The 13,766-nt window shown below is 50.5% G+C and overlaps 1 protein-coding gene across 4 annotated transcripts in view; it reads right to left on the bottom strand.

Annotated features, from left to right (window-relative positions):
- The window catches only part of LOC135805487 (uncharacterized), a 135,684-nt gene that overhangs the window by 106,094 nt on the left and 15,824 nt on the right, over positions 1 to 13,766 (bottom strand). For all 4 annotated transcript variants that reach the window (XR_010551146.1, XM_065319522.1, XM_065319524.1 and 1 more), the window contains exons 3-8: positions 12,834 to 12,924; positions 11,898 to 11,920; positions 11,423 to 11,569; positions 10,516 to 10,767; positions 10,195 to 10,258; positions 8,743 to 8,852 (exon numbers count right to left, since the gene is read on the bottom strand). Coding sequence is in view for 3 of the 4 variants with exons in the window: in XM_065319522.1 (XP_065175594.1) it covers positions 8,743 to 8,852; positions 10,195 to 10,258; positions 10,516 to 10,767; positions 11,423 to 11,569; positions 11,898 to 11,920; positions 12,834 to 12,924 (687 nt within the window). In the remaining variant the exon portion in view is untranslated. The remainder of the gene's footprint in view (positions 1 to 8,742; positions 8,853 to 10,194; positions 10,259 to 10,515; positions 10,768 to 11,422; positions 11,570 to 11,897; positions 11,921 to 12,833; positions 12,925 to 13,766) is intronic.

Below are 13,766 nucleotides of genomic sequence, written 5' to 3'. Positions count from 1 at the left end.
GCTGCCCCGGAGCTAGGGTGAACTGCAGCCGTATCTCCTTCTGCGCGGTTGATGTGCTCTTGCACAGCTGCGGAACTTGACGCAAATTTGCGTATATTGAACCCACCATCAGCCATGCGGACCTTGAGCTTTGTGTACAGCTCCACCGCTTCCTCGTCATCCGCTGCGCCGGCTGCCAGGTCATCGACGTACATGCTGCGGCTGATTTCATCAACGAATTCTGGATCCTCTTGCCGGTACTGCTCGAGATGACGTTTCAGTGTGGCGTTGAGGAGGAATGGACTCGATGTGAGCCCGAACATCACGCGAGCGAACCGGTACACCTGCACTTGCCGCTCGCTCGAGAACGGCCGATCCCACCACAGGAACCGCAGCGCATTCCGGTCGTGCTCGCATACGTTGAGCATGAGAAACGCCTTCTCAATGTCACCAGTCAGGGCAACTGGATAGCACCGAAAGCGGAGGAGGATGTCTGGGATGTGCTCCAGCAAATTCGGCCCGGAGTGGAGGCAGCTGTTGATGGAAGGATTCTTCCCTGCGTGTGCTGAGGCATCGTACACCACCCGCACCTTGGTGGTAGCCTTGTCCTTGCGGACCACTGCTTGGTGGGGAATGTAATGAACTTCACCCACCTCGCCGACTTCGTTTGCTGGTACCTCTTCAATGACGCCAGTTGCCAGCTGCTCTGCCATGACACGGGCATACTCACTGAACACGTCTGGCACCTTCTCGATCTTGTTGGTGAGAGACAATAGCCGCTTGTGGCTCAGTCCAAAATTGTCCGGCAGCACAGCGTGGACTTCTTTCCACGGGAGGCTCACAGTGTAGCGGCCGTCAGCAAACTTGATCGTCTCGTCGAACGCTGCTTGCACTGGGTTCCCATCTAAGGGCTGGATACCGAGAGACTCCAAGTCCCAGAACCGCTTTAGCTGCTGCTCTAGCTGCTCAGCCGTGACCGCGAACACGTGCGTTGCTGCTGAAGCTGGTGCTGATGGCTTGGGACAACCGGACAAAACCCAACCAAGCTTTGTCGCTATGGCAACCAGGGTATCACTGCCACGGATGACGTTGCCCTCTGTGAATTCCCAGTAGTGGTCTGCACCAATCAGGATGTCCACATTGGCCGCGCCAGTGCAATCATCAGCCAGTTGCAATGTCGAGAACGGTGCGAGCGACTCCGCTACCTCGGTCGGAAATTGCCGGCTGATCGGCGCGCTGATCAAGGGAACGGCTACTGCTGCCACTGACACTGGGCTCCCCTCCAGTGTAGCGATGCTTAGTCGCACGACGTCGACTTCCTTTGGCGACCCGTGCTGTGTGCCAAAACCACGTATGGCCAGCTGCTCCGTGTGGTCCGTCGGCAGGTCCAACTGTTGACGCAGGCTGTTTGTTACATATGACCGCTGGCTGCCCAAATCCAGCAAGATGCGGGCTTTGAGCTGACGGTTCGGGTCTTCCTGTGAGGCCACCGCTGCCTTGGCCGTCTGGAGTAGCGGTGCCGATGCCTGCGACATGGCGGAGCACGTTCCGGAGAATGTCTGCTGCCCGTCTGCGCAAATGGTGGTGTGATGCCGTCTATCACATTTGCCACATCGTGTCTTAGACATACACTTGGCTGCTATATGCCCTTTCCTTGTGCACACAAAACAGCGGCGCTGCTGGATCAACAAATCTTTCCGCTTGGCCACACTGGTTACAACGGAACATGACGCGGTAGCGTGGTCCCGCCCACAGTAGATGCACGCCATATTGTGCACTGTCGTGTTTAGTGATGCCGCTGTTGCCATGGCGCCCCGGCTTGGTTCTCTGGTGCCACTTTGGACGCTGGACACATAGGAACAGCGTTCCCTGGTTCTTATTTCTTCCCGCAACTGCCGCAGCACTTCTTGCAACGAGAAGGACGCATCGCCTACACCTTTGCACACATCCAGGCGCACCGCCTTTGGCAGTTTCTGCAGAAGAATTGGGGCGAACATGTCTCCATAATGCTCGGTCTTCCGGCCCATATTCTCCAGTGACCGCACGTGGTTCACTACACTGTCCAGCAATTTGCGGAGGCCCGACAGATCATGCTCATTGCTGATACCTGGCAAGTTCAGCAGGGCATCCATATGCGCACTGATTATACGCTGCGGATCTCCGTACCGCTGCTCTAGACACTTGACTGCCGCTGCGTAATTCGCCTCTGTGAGGCTCAAACCACTGATCACTGCTGCTGCTGCTCCGTAAACACTGCTACGTAGGTGTCATGACCCGGATCAGACTCGTCGTGAAAGCGACCATGCATTGAGTTCAGCAGCCAAAAGCTGGGCTCCGAAATATTCTAGAGTTCTGTAAGAACCATGATTAGTCCTACGAAGGATTTGGCACTTTCGTTAGTTGAGCAATCATGGCTTACAACTCGTGGCCTCGAGTCACAAGTGTTGTCGTACGGCGGCTACACCTTCAGTACAAGTCGTCAGCATTGTACTCACTACACTGTTGAGCTTGAGGGGACCCTGCTTAGTCCTGCAAGGGAGCTGATACCTTTGTTAGTCGAGCAAGCAAGGCCCCTCTTCTCGCGTCGTACGACGTAAAGGGTCCTGCAAGTGCTTCGCGCACTGCGGACTCCGTTATCCCTTTTTGGGAGAGGTCACGGCTTGACCGTGAAGCACCCTACGGGGTAATGAGAGGGAAGAGCCTACGGGCAGGAGATGAAGGGTGACCAACGACCAAGGCAGCGTACGGAGGCGGCGTGCTCTAGCTGCAGCAACTTCCGACAGCATACTCCAGGCCCCGTCGCACGAAGAGCCTCGGAGTCCTTTCATGTAATGTGGGTGAGCGAGCTCCCCGTATTGATTGATCATTCTTTGTACTATATTCTAGTTTGGCTGATTGCACATATTGCACCACTGTTTGTAATATAGAAATAATCCTTACGCATTCTTGCCACTGTATACTTTTGATCACATAATGTAGCATATATAAGGAGCTGTTTTGCTAACATTCATTCTCGATTCTCGGGGAGCTCACTACTCCTCTCGATTCTCGGGGAGCTCACTACTCCTCTCGATTCTGAGAGAGTCACTCCGACTCTCTCCTGCTTTGGTCTTTTGACTCTACACACTTGATCTTTCGATCTAGTACTGCAATGGTTCAAATAAACACTGTTCAAGTGGAATTAGAAACCTGTCGTTCTATGTGAGCTAGCAACTTGGATGGCGACTATATTGGTCGTCTACCTGGGTAGCCACTAGACTGATCTAAGCCAAGTCACAAACCCGCCGAAGCGCGGCCATGACATTTGGTGCTGTGACCAGGATCCAAGCTGCGTCTTGCTGTTGCTCCGGCAGAGTAGTCGTAACTCGGTGTGCACTGGTCCATGCTGAACTCTGAGCTCTTGTTTACTCGAGCATGCAGAGGTGTGAATTTGATGTCGATTTCACGAGGCTGCATGCAGTTCTCAAGTGGAGTCGGAAGCGAACTGTTTTGTCCTGTTCTGGCCTTGGTCCGTTCAGTTGAACACTCTGTCTGAGTGCGTGCACATGGAACTTGAACTCGTTCTGTTTTGTAGCTGTTGCTACCACTTACCAGTTGGCGTGCCAACTTGTTCCGGAAGACCTGGCGAAAGTCGGTCATGCCGCCGACGAGAGTTTCGACTCCTGCACCACTTGTTGGTCTGAGATATGTGTCAGCTGCACTCGATTTGCGGTGTAGATGGCGCATTTTTTTCGAACCCACAGAGGTTCTTGCTAGGACGTGCAGTGAGGAAACTCTACTGTTTTGTCAGCGCTTGCACAGAAACTGCTCGAGAAGCGAAATGCTTTTAGACTTTTAGAGTCGTCTTGAAGTGGCAGGATCGATGACTGCATGAAGCTTAGCTTCTACGTTGCCCTCAGCTGCAGTTGAGGAGTGTTGCTGTTCTTTTGAACTTTGACGGGTCAAAAACAGTCAAGAGGGCTATGTCCTTGTCGTGTGACGGAGTCACGAAGCCAGATTTCGAAACTGGGCGCATCAGTTGAGATGCTGGCTGAAACGATGATACAGTAACAAGTTCTGCAGAGAGCTTGAACAACTGCTGATTTGAGTTCGTTGATGCGGATCTCGAATGTTTTGATTGGAGTGTGATAGAAATCACTAGTGAGCTGATGCCCACCTGAAACCAGCACTTCTGTGTTGGGCGATGCCTGTTTGGTGTCGGATCTGTCGACGTCCGCACCCTGTGGTGTTTCGTCACGTACTGAGTATGATGTTGGTTACTGGTTCTGGCATTGGACGCGATGTGCTGTCCCAATTCCTTGCGAGATCACTTCGGGTGGTGGAGCATTGCACTTTAAAGCTTCTAAAGCTGACGTCGTTCCGCCAAGCCATGATGGTGATGGCAAACGAGAGCACGTTCTTCGCTTGCGGAGGCGTGAAGTGATACTCCCTTTTCGGAGGTGACGGTTAACGCCGTGCTAGACACGTCGGAAGGGTTGCCGACCTGTGCCTTGACGATACCTGATGGGTGTTTTCAAGGAATGAATGATGTCATGATGGCGCATGCGCTAGTGAGCCCTACGGTGGATGGTGTTCCCGTACGGGTGTTGAATTACTCTGACGAGGCAGTGGCTCTAGAGAGGGCAATGCAGATTGGTCGGTTAGAACCAATATCTGAGGTCATGAGCATCGTGACCGAAGACACTCTGGCTGATGGCCAGGGAGAGGAATCAGTTCAAATAGCTGAGACGGAGGACTCTCTCGGGGTCTGGAAGCAGTTGCGCATTGGCGCAAGATGTCCGGTTGTGGACCCCCGGAAAGGTTGGATGAGGACGAACTCATCCATGGAACCTTTGAGGTTGGGCGAGGACGAACTCGACCCTGGAGCCTGTAGGTTGGACGAGCTGGACTCGATCCTGGAGCCTAGGTGTGTGGACGAGCTGGGACTCGGACCTGGAACACACGGAAGTGGGGGTCGGAAGAGATGGTAATGAGACATCTCTGGGACAATCTGGTATCTCCTGCGAGGAGATCCACTGCTTGCAAGCCTTAGTGCTTCGGTATCGAGATGCGTTCGCTTTGAACCCATCTGAGCTTGATCGCACTTCGGTGCTACACTACAAGATTGAGACACGTGATCGTGGTCCTGTTGCACAGGCTACTAGGCGTATGCCATTGTGTCTGTCCTTGCTGGCAGCAATGAACCTACCGTGGAAGTCTTGGCGAGGTCGCCAAGGTCTTTTGTAATGGGTGGAGTGTGGGTGGAACCGATTCGTTGGATACCACCAAATCTATGAAATGGCTCCTGGAGCTCTGCAGCAGTTTTTTGTACTGAACCGGATACCTACGTGGTAGAAGGGTGTGTCGACCACACGTTATGGCCTATGGTCTACATTCATCTGAGATGACACGAAATGGCGAACTGTCATACGTATACGCTTTGCGTGAAGATTTGCAACGTGCATTTAGTTGTACATGACAAGCTGCGTGTTGATCATCAGCACCAGGCTCATCTCTACGATAGTGGAGCAGTACCAGTTTCATTTTGAAGTTGGAAATTTTTTGATGGAAATGTCCCGCCTGTGGAGTCACATTTCGTACTCTATGCCCGTGCCTGTTATGGTGCAGAACCAGTTGGCTTGGCCAACGAGAGCTAGGCGGTTACCGTCACGACTCGCTGACTTTAATGTTAGTTGAGATCACGGGGACGTGATTCTTGAGAGGCCGGGGAATTGTCATGACCCGGATCAGACTCGTCGTGAAAGCGACCATGCATTGAGTTCAGCAGCCAAAAGCTGGGCTCCGAAATATTCTAGAGTTCTGTAAGAACCATGATTAGTCCTACGAAGGATTTGGCACTTTCGTTAGTTGAGCAATCATGGCTTACAACTCGTGGCCTCGAGTCACAAGTGTTGTCGTACGGCGGCTACACCTTCAGTACAAGTCGTCAGCATTGTACTCACTACACTGTTGAGCTTGAGGGGACCCTGCTTAGTCCTGCAAGGGAGCTGATACCTTTGTTAGTCGAGCAAGCAAGGCCCCTCTTCTCGCGTCGTACGACGTAAAGGGTCCTGCAAGTGCTTCGCGCACTGCGGACTCCGTTATCCCTTTTTGGGAGAGGTCACGGCTTGACCGTGAAGCACCCTACGGGGTAATGAGAGGGAAGAGCCTACGGGCAGGAGATGAAGGGTGACCAACGACCAAGGCAGCGTACGGAGGCGGCGTGCTCTAGCTGCAGCAACTTCCGACAGCATACTCCAGGCCCCGTCGCACGAAGAGCCTCGGAGTCCTTTCATGTAATGTGGGTGAGCGAGCTCCCCGTATTGATTGATCATTCTTTGTACTATATTCTAGTTTGGCTGATTGCACATATTGCACCACTGTTTGTAATATAGAAATAATCCTTACGCATTCTTGCCACTGTATACTTTTGATCACATAATGTAGCATATATAAGGAGCTGTTTTGCTAACATTCATTCTCGATTCTCGGGGAGCTCACTACTCCTCTCGATTCTCGGGGAGCTCACTACTCCTCTCGATTCTGAGAGAGTCACTCCGACTCTCTCCTGCTTTGGTCTTTTGACTCTACACACTTGATCTTTCGATCTAGTACTGCAATGGTTCAAATAAACACTGTTCAAGTGGAATTAGAAACCTGTCGTTCTATGTGAGCTAGCAACTTGGATGGCGACTATATTGGTCGTCTACCTGGGTAGCCACTAGACTGATCTAAGCCAAGTCACAAACCCGCCGAAGCGCGGCCATGACATAGGTATGTGAACTTATCCGTGTCTGTCAAGCCGCTATTGGAGTGGATCAGCGACTTGAACACATCAAAGAAATGCTGCCACTCCATTGCGTTGCCACCAAACTTGCCGAGCTCTAGTTTCGGCAGCTTCACTCTGGCAGAGCTGCCACTGGCCGACACTGACGACAGCGTACTCAACTGTGAGTTGGACGCTGACGACGCCACAACACTCTCTTCTGTAAGGGCAGCAAGCTTCTCAGTACTAGTAGTAGTATTATCACTCGCGGCATCCTCAGTGATCGGGTTGACTGCTTTTCCCGAGTCTGCAGTACTCTCTGAGCTCTCTCCCAGTGTGCTCAGTGTACTGGCGCGTCGGTCATCACGGGTACGTGCTTTTTCCTCTGCTGGGAAATCCAATATATGGTCCAGTGTGCTGCAGAACGTCTGCAGCTTCAGTGTCCAGTCATCCGCCTCCATGACTTCCTCCTCAACGTCTCCATCACTGACGTCACACACTAAATCCAAGACCTCTGCGTCCAGAGCGGCCAGCAGCTCCCTCTTGCACGCCAGCAAATTGCGTGCATGACGCACAGCCGCACGGACATCGTCGGCCAACACATTCAGATATCGAGCTTCGTCCACAACGTGCTGGAACTCGCCCATGCATCTCGTGCACGATCCCCGATGGCCCCCACGCACCCTGCGCTTCTTGCGCAAAACAAGCTGATCCTGCGTCTTTGCCGACGCTTCTACTGCTGGTTGTTTTGTCCCAGAGCTAGTGGTCTCACTCGTCTCTCTGGACTCCTCCTTCTCCTCCATGACTGACCAAATTTCTCGATTTTAAAACACTAATCGACTCTCGATCTCAAGCTCCACGATCCGGCTCGAAGGACCATGTGAAATTATCGACCACAACTAAAAACTACGCGGTCTTCAGACCCCTGTTGTGGCGCGATTTCCTGGCCTTTTCGTGGAGACAACTAGAAGACTGTATTTACTTATTGGTTTCAACCACACTCTCAAATCAACCAGAAAACAAAAACAACGATCGCCAAATCGCTGTCATCAGCAAAACGTGCTCGCGTGCGTGCATTGGCTTACGTGTAGTCTACGTGTACATCAGTGTGCGTGCATGCATATCGAAGTGTACGAGTAGAAAAGAAGAATGATCATGCGCGCGCATGATGCATCGATGAGTCATACCACCACGTAACCATGGATATAAATAATGGCGACGCGATGGCGACAGCAAAGTTCCGCGTACAAAAGCGCAGGTGCAACAAGGAAAAATCAGAGTGCAGAACAAACAGAAATTCAAATCGAAAGGAGATAAATATTGTGGAGATGAAGCAAATCAGTTTGGTCTGTCAGAGGGTGCTTGCGCCCAGAGACAGGGTGACAGCAAACCCTGTCAGAGAGAGTCAGTGTACAGAATAGGAATACATAGAACGCAGCACGCAGTGGAGTTGCTGTGGAGAGCGAGAATGCAAGCAACAACGTAAGTATTATCTATGCAACTGATTATATCGGCGTATCCGACAAACACGCACAACAAACACTGTATTGTAACAACACACTCGTAAATGATGTTATCACAACAACACTCATTCTATTTCAGCGCAGTGTCCTGTCCAATCACACTCAAAATCACACTCGTAAATCTCGCACACTCCCTCCTTGACAATATGACAACTGACACTCATAAATCTCGCACAGACATGCTAGTATTGGTATGGACTCCACTTTAATCAGGTCTCAACTCTTGATTGTGCTCACACAGTTCAGTTAGCCATCTCTAGGTACATGTACATGCGGGACTAGGAAGACAGATGCCGCATGTAAAATTGCCAGAAACAGGGGAGCCGGGCATGATCTTATCGAAGCAGAGCTCCGTCGTTTTCGTATCTAGCTTTGTGCGCGCATGATGAACAGATACACATGTACTTTAGGGTGACCAGCAGCCGTGGGGAGACTGATGAGAGCCGCGGGCCACAGCTGGAAAGGTACCTGAGAGGAACCCTAGAGTGGTCTTACCTCGAATTCCATCAATAGCCAGAGTCAGGGCTGTGATGCGCAACTCTTCCGTGTACAGGATTCCAGAGTCTGATGCAATACCAAACAGAGTCTCCACCAGCCTCGCCAATCTGCACACAACATGGAGGAGCCCAGGTGCATAGCCAGGATGCACAACCAACATCAAGCAACATTGTGACTTTTTAGATATTTGGTCTCTCGTGGGGGAGAGGGCAAGAAATCGCACAGTTCTCAATGAAATCAAACGGGACACGCGTAGATCTCTTCAGCTACAGAGAGTACCATAACTAGACTGTGTAAGGGCCACGGGATATCCCAGTGGGCTGATGCTTCCAGTCATGCCAGGCATGGTCATGTATGCATATCGCATGCATCGTAACTTCAACATCAAATCTGTAAATGGAATGTGTTGTTTTTTCAAGGCTGAGCGTAGCGAAAGAGTGTAAAAAAACGTATTTTTCACTCACCATTTTTCTATCGTGCTCTGCTGCTCTTCCACTGCGCAACTCTCCCCCACCTGCCACCGTGGTCTTGTATTCCTCGTAGAGCGTGGAGTTTTCCCGCCCTCCCTCCCTTGGGTCCCGTACGTTGTTGGGCTTCCATTGGGTGCTGTTTTACTGGTTTTCCATGGCATGCTTTGTTTTGTGTGTTTCTGTCCCGAGGGTCTCGGGTTTTTTTGGTTGATTACTCCTTTCTGCTTGTTTCTCTTCGGTTTTTCTTTTGGGTGTGACTGGCAGTGGGGCAGGTCCCATATTAGTAGAAGGGTTTTTGGCCGCAAGGCGAGTTTTTTCCCCAGCCCGGTTGAGCGGTCGTGGCTGGAAATTTAGGGAGTCGGTTTTTCAGGCGCTCCCCCACTGGCCAGTCACCCACACCAGGACATTGCTCTGCTCGTGTCTTGCACTGACATATCTCTTGCTGGCCGCCTTGCTCTTTATTGCTTCTGGCCTAGTTTTTGGCTAGCGTGTGGCTGCGAGTGTGGTGTGACGGAATACTGAGTACATTCTGTGAGTAAATTCTGGTAGACCACTACCCCATGTACAACCCGGTTGCTATGTGAGTGAAAAAAACAATTTGTTTGGGGTAGATCCATTCGTACAACGCTGCAATGTCTCAACCGATCTTTGTATCACGGCTTGTTAGTAAATTGTCATCTTCAGTTGCACCGATGCTAACACGTACTAGCGCCTTTCAAGCTGCTGTTAGTAAAGAGTGTTGTTTCATGTCAGGGACATTCTGCTAAGAATGGACATGTAGGAATGATGGTCACATTACCAGATCATTCAGAATGGGCATGGTACATTTCTACAGCCCTCATCATGGCTAGTAGTGGTCTGGCTATGTACATGTGCACTGTTAGATTCTCTCTCTCTCTCTCTCTCTCTCTCTTCATAAATAGTAACCGAGTAATACCAGCAACAACTGGCGGAGATTGACCACACAAGTAACTCCTACCTGGATCCACCAACACTTTGCTGCGCAAGCAGCACCTTGTAGAGCATCGATTCACCGGTCTTGCCTACAGGAAAGCAGTACAAATGGAAGCAAGCATAGGACATAGCTGCTGCTGGTGGTCTTCTTGAGGCAGAAAGCTAGTATTGGTCACACACCCAACACACAACTTAGTTTCCATTCAGTTCACCTCCCACGGGCCAATAGGGCTCACAGATCGGAGCTTGATACTTAGAGATACCGTGCTACGTGTTCTGTGGAGTTCCCAAGGTCTATGACAACAAGAAGCAGGTCTCAACATAGAAAGCAGGAAGGAATACCTACCCGCTGCTTTAAAATCCGTTGTCCGTGGCAAAGGCTTTGAGGTTCGCGACAAGGACTTGAAAAGTAGCAGCGCCTGCTTCATAACCTTGATGAGGAGACTTTCCTCCATAACACCAAAGCCCTTCTTTATGTCCTTCTCATAGTTCATTACAAGAAGACGGTCATGCCAAACCATGGCCAGGAATTCTGCCAAGACACTGAAAGCTGACAGGTAGACGAGAATATCCAGATTATGTCTACACACCCACTGGACTGGAGCACACAAAGCAAAAACAAAAGTAGTCAACAGAGCGATGTGAGCTGCTGCTTCTAAACAGTTGCCATTGGAGCTGAGGGAATTCCTTGTGCTTTGTGTTGCTATTCAGATGCCGTATTTGCGTGAGTCTAACGCACACCTGAGCATAGCGTCCCCTGAAAAAGCGCATCTAAAGTGCAAAATACATTTTTCTGCACTTAGCTTGGCGCATGCAACTGTTAGCAACTCTGTATTGCAACATGCGCTCATCATAGATGATCGGCATTCCGAATAATGTATGACCGGCAAAGAAGCAGGACATGTGAAATTGTGAATACAGTAGTACGCGTACAGTTGTGCCCAAAGAAATCCGACCTGTGTGTCAAAAGCAGCGCCAAGGCCTCGGATGGATTTCGGACCATGCATGATGTAATGGAAATGGAATCGCGGTGCTACTTCTGACGCCACGCTGATCCTTGCGGCATGCATGTTGTGCGTTGAACTTGCCTCCCTGTAGCAAGATGAATCCTGCCATGTCGGGGAAAGCATCCAGTAAGGACACGTCTCACTGCGGACTTCATCTTCATTTGTCCAGGACCAGCATGTAGGATCAGGGCATTAAGCAGCTGACATGATTGTGAACATCACAACTGCATGTACATGTAGACCTACCCCAGTACGGATCATTCTCGTGACAAGACGAAATAGCAGTCATGAAATTGATCGCCCGTGAGGCCGCCTTGAACCAATTGTGGCTATAGCGATCACAGGGAGGGGACCTGAGGCATTCGAACAATCGTGTCACCGGCTGGGGACGAGCTGCAGTTGGAACGCAAGGTGCAAAGACGTAATTCAATAGTCTTTGATAGCCAGGACTTATGTTGATTCAACCGAGCCAAAGAGACAAACATGCCTGATGTTCAGTCATGGCAACTTTAGCCTACGGTTCTAGTCGAACGATGGTTGCCGATGAAACTGCAGCTATAATGCACGGAATGATCACAGTCATGGCCAAAGAGATGCCACAGTTAGCACTGCCAACTCCTTCAGAGGAGAAGACTAAATTCAGTGGTCCATGTTGACCAGTTGCAACAGCTATTGGTCATTTAATAGTCATTATCCGTAACGATCATTAATTTGGCCTTACCCGCGAAAGCAAAGGCCACCATTCTGCAAAGGCCATAAAAGAGAAAAAAACACACACATCAAGTTTACACTCTCAGTTGCTCATTATTTACTCTCCTTTTGACTGTTTCAGTGATGGGTGGTCCCGAATGATCTCCTTCGACCTACTATTTCTTCATTCTTACACCTTTTCAGGCCTGTCTTTGCAAACTCTAACCACATTCTGCAGTGATCGACCTTCTCTGTGGTGGAGCTAAGCCTTTCATACGTCATGACTGAGCTGTTCGCTATGGCAACGTGAGCACTGATACAATCGACGATTTGGCAAGTTTGGCTTATCGTATGGAAGCAAGAGATATGCCATTCGAATCGATATCAAATTGTCTTTCTTCTGAACCCTACTTGGAAAATCTTTGTAGTTACACTCACATAGGATCATAGGACATGTGTGTGTGTGGGCGCACACATGCACGCACGTGTGTGTATGTTTACACATGGTGTGTGTGTGTGTGTGTGTGTGTGTGTGTGTGTGTGTGTGTGTGTGCGTGCGCGTGTGTGTGTGTGCCCGTGGTGTGGTGTGTGTGTGTGTGTGCCCGTGGTGTGGTGTGTTTGTGCACGTGGTGTGGTGTGTGTGTGTGCGTGTGTGCACGTGGTGTTGTGTGTGTGTGTGTGTGTGTGTGTATTTGCTTGTGTACACTCATACCTCGGTTTTCCAGACTCCGACGTTACGGGCACTTCAGTCTACCGGGCACCCTTTGGGCGAGTTTCAGTGGAAATATTACTGCTCTTTTGTCACTTTTTGTGGAAATAGTGACGTCACATGCCATATCTATGGCCTTTGCCCAAAAATGTATGTGATTCGGAGTTAATGACATTTCGAAGTTACGGCCCGGTCCCGGACCGCGCGGATAAACGGGGTATGAGTGTATGTGTGTGTGTGCTGAAGTCGAGCCGCTACCTGGCCCTTAGGTGTGGGCATTGGCACTTGATCCATTCTTCATAGATGTACTGGTCGTCGTGCACGAGTGATTCAAGCGTCACAAAATTGTCTGCATGGGCATACAACAAGACAGCACTGTTGCTCAATAGGCCGAGTGGGAGCAGCCACCAGAGACCTCTGGTCAGTTATGCACCTGGCTCACAAGTAATTAAAGTCATGGGGAAATGTACCAGCAAGAGTGTTCAGGATTCACGGCCGCATATCAGTCATCTCTGTACCTACTGGATTTGGCAAATCCCCTCCTAAGATTCATACATGCCGTCTTGCCAAATAGTCAGATTTATCAAACACTGCTATCAAGGCCCCCCTCTTTCCAAACACCAATCCAGGAAGAACCTCCTTCCCGTTTCGACAGAAAAAGACTGCACATGTGTGAACTTTACAGGCATGTTCATGTATGTGTAAACTGGCTCCTGCTCTTGTAGTTGTAGTGGCTGAGCACTTTCATGTGGGGTAGTGCCTTTGCTGTTTGCACGATGCAATCAGGTTCAGCCCCATTTTTCTCTGCTGCGTTGACGAGTCCACAAAGGCCGAAACAATTCTGTCCGCGGACTGAGTACTAGTATGTGTAAACTGCATAGCCTGTATGTATAGGCTGTACTAGCAAGAGTACATAACCCCCCAGAGTGTGCAACGCCTGATCCAGCTCTGCATAGGGTCTAGGTCGAGCGGAATCGGATCTTCTTCTGATGTCATGCGTACACTCCACACCAGCACAAGGCCGGTCTCGAGGCAGGGCACCGTTGTTTCTGATCCGAGAGTACCCGCGACTCCCCGGGTTCCCCTCAGATGTGTACGGTATTATGACGCAAAGATCCGATTCCGCTCGACCAAGACCCTATGGAGAGCTGGATCAGGCGTTGCACACTCTGGGGGGTTATGTGCTCTTGC

The sequence above is a fragment of the Sycon ciliatum genome, chromosome 1 (genome assembly GCF_964019385.1).
Source record: "Sycon ciliatum chromosome 1, ocSycCili1.1, whole genome shotgun sequence".
In the NCBI taxonomy this organism is placed as follows: Eukaryota; Metazoa; Porifera; class Calcarea; order Leucosolenida; family Sycettidae; genus Sycon; species Sycon ciliatum.
This window is presented reverse-complemented; position numbering and strand designations above follow the sequence as displayed.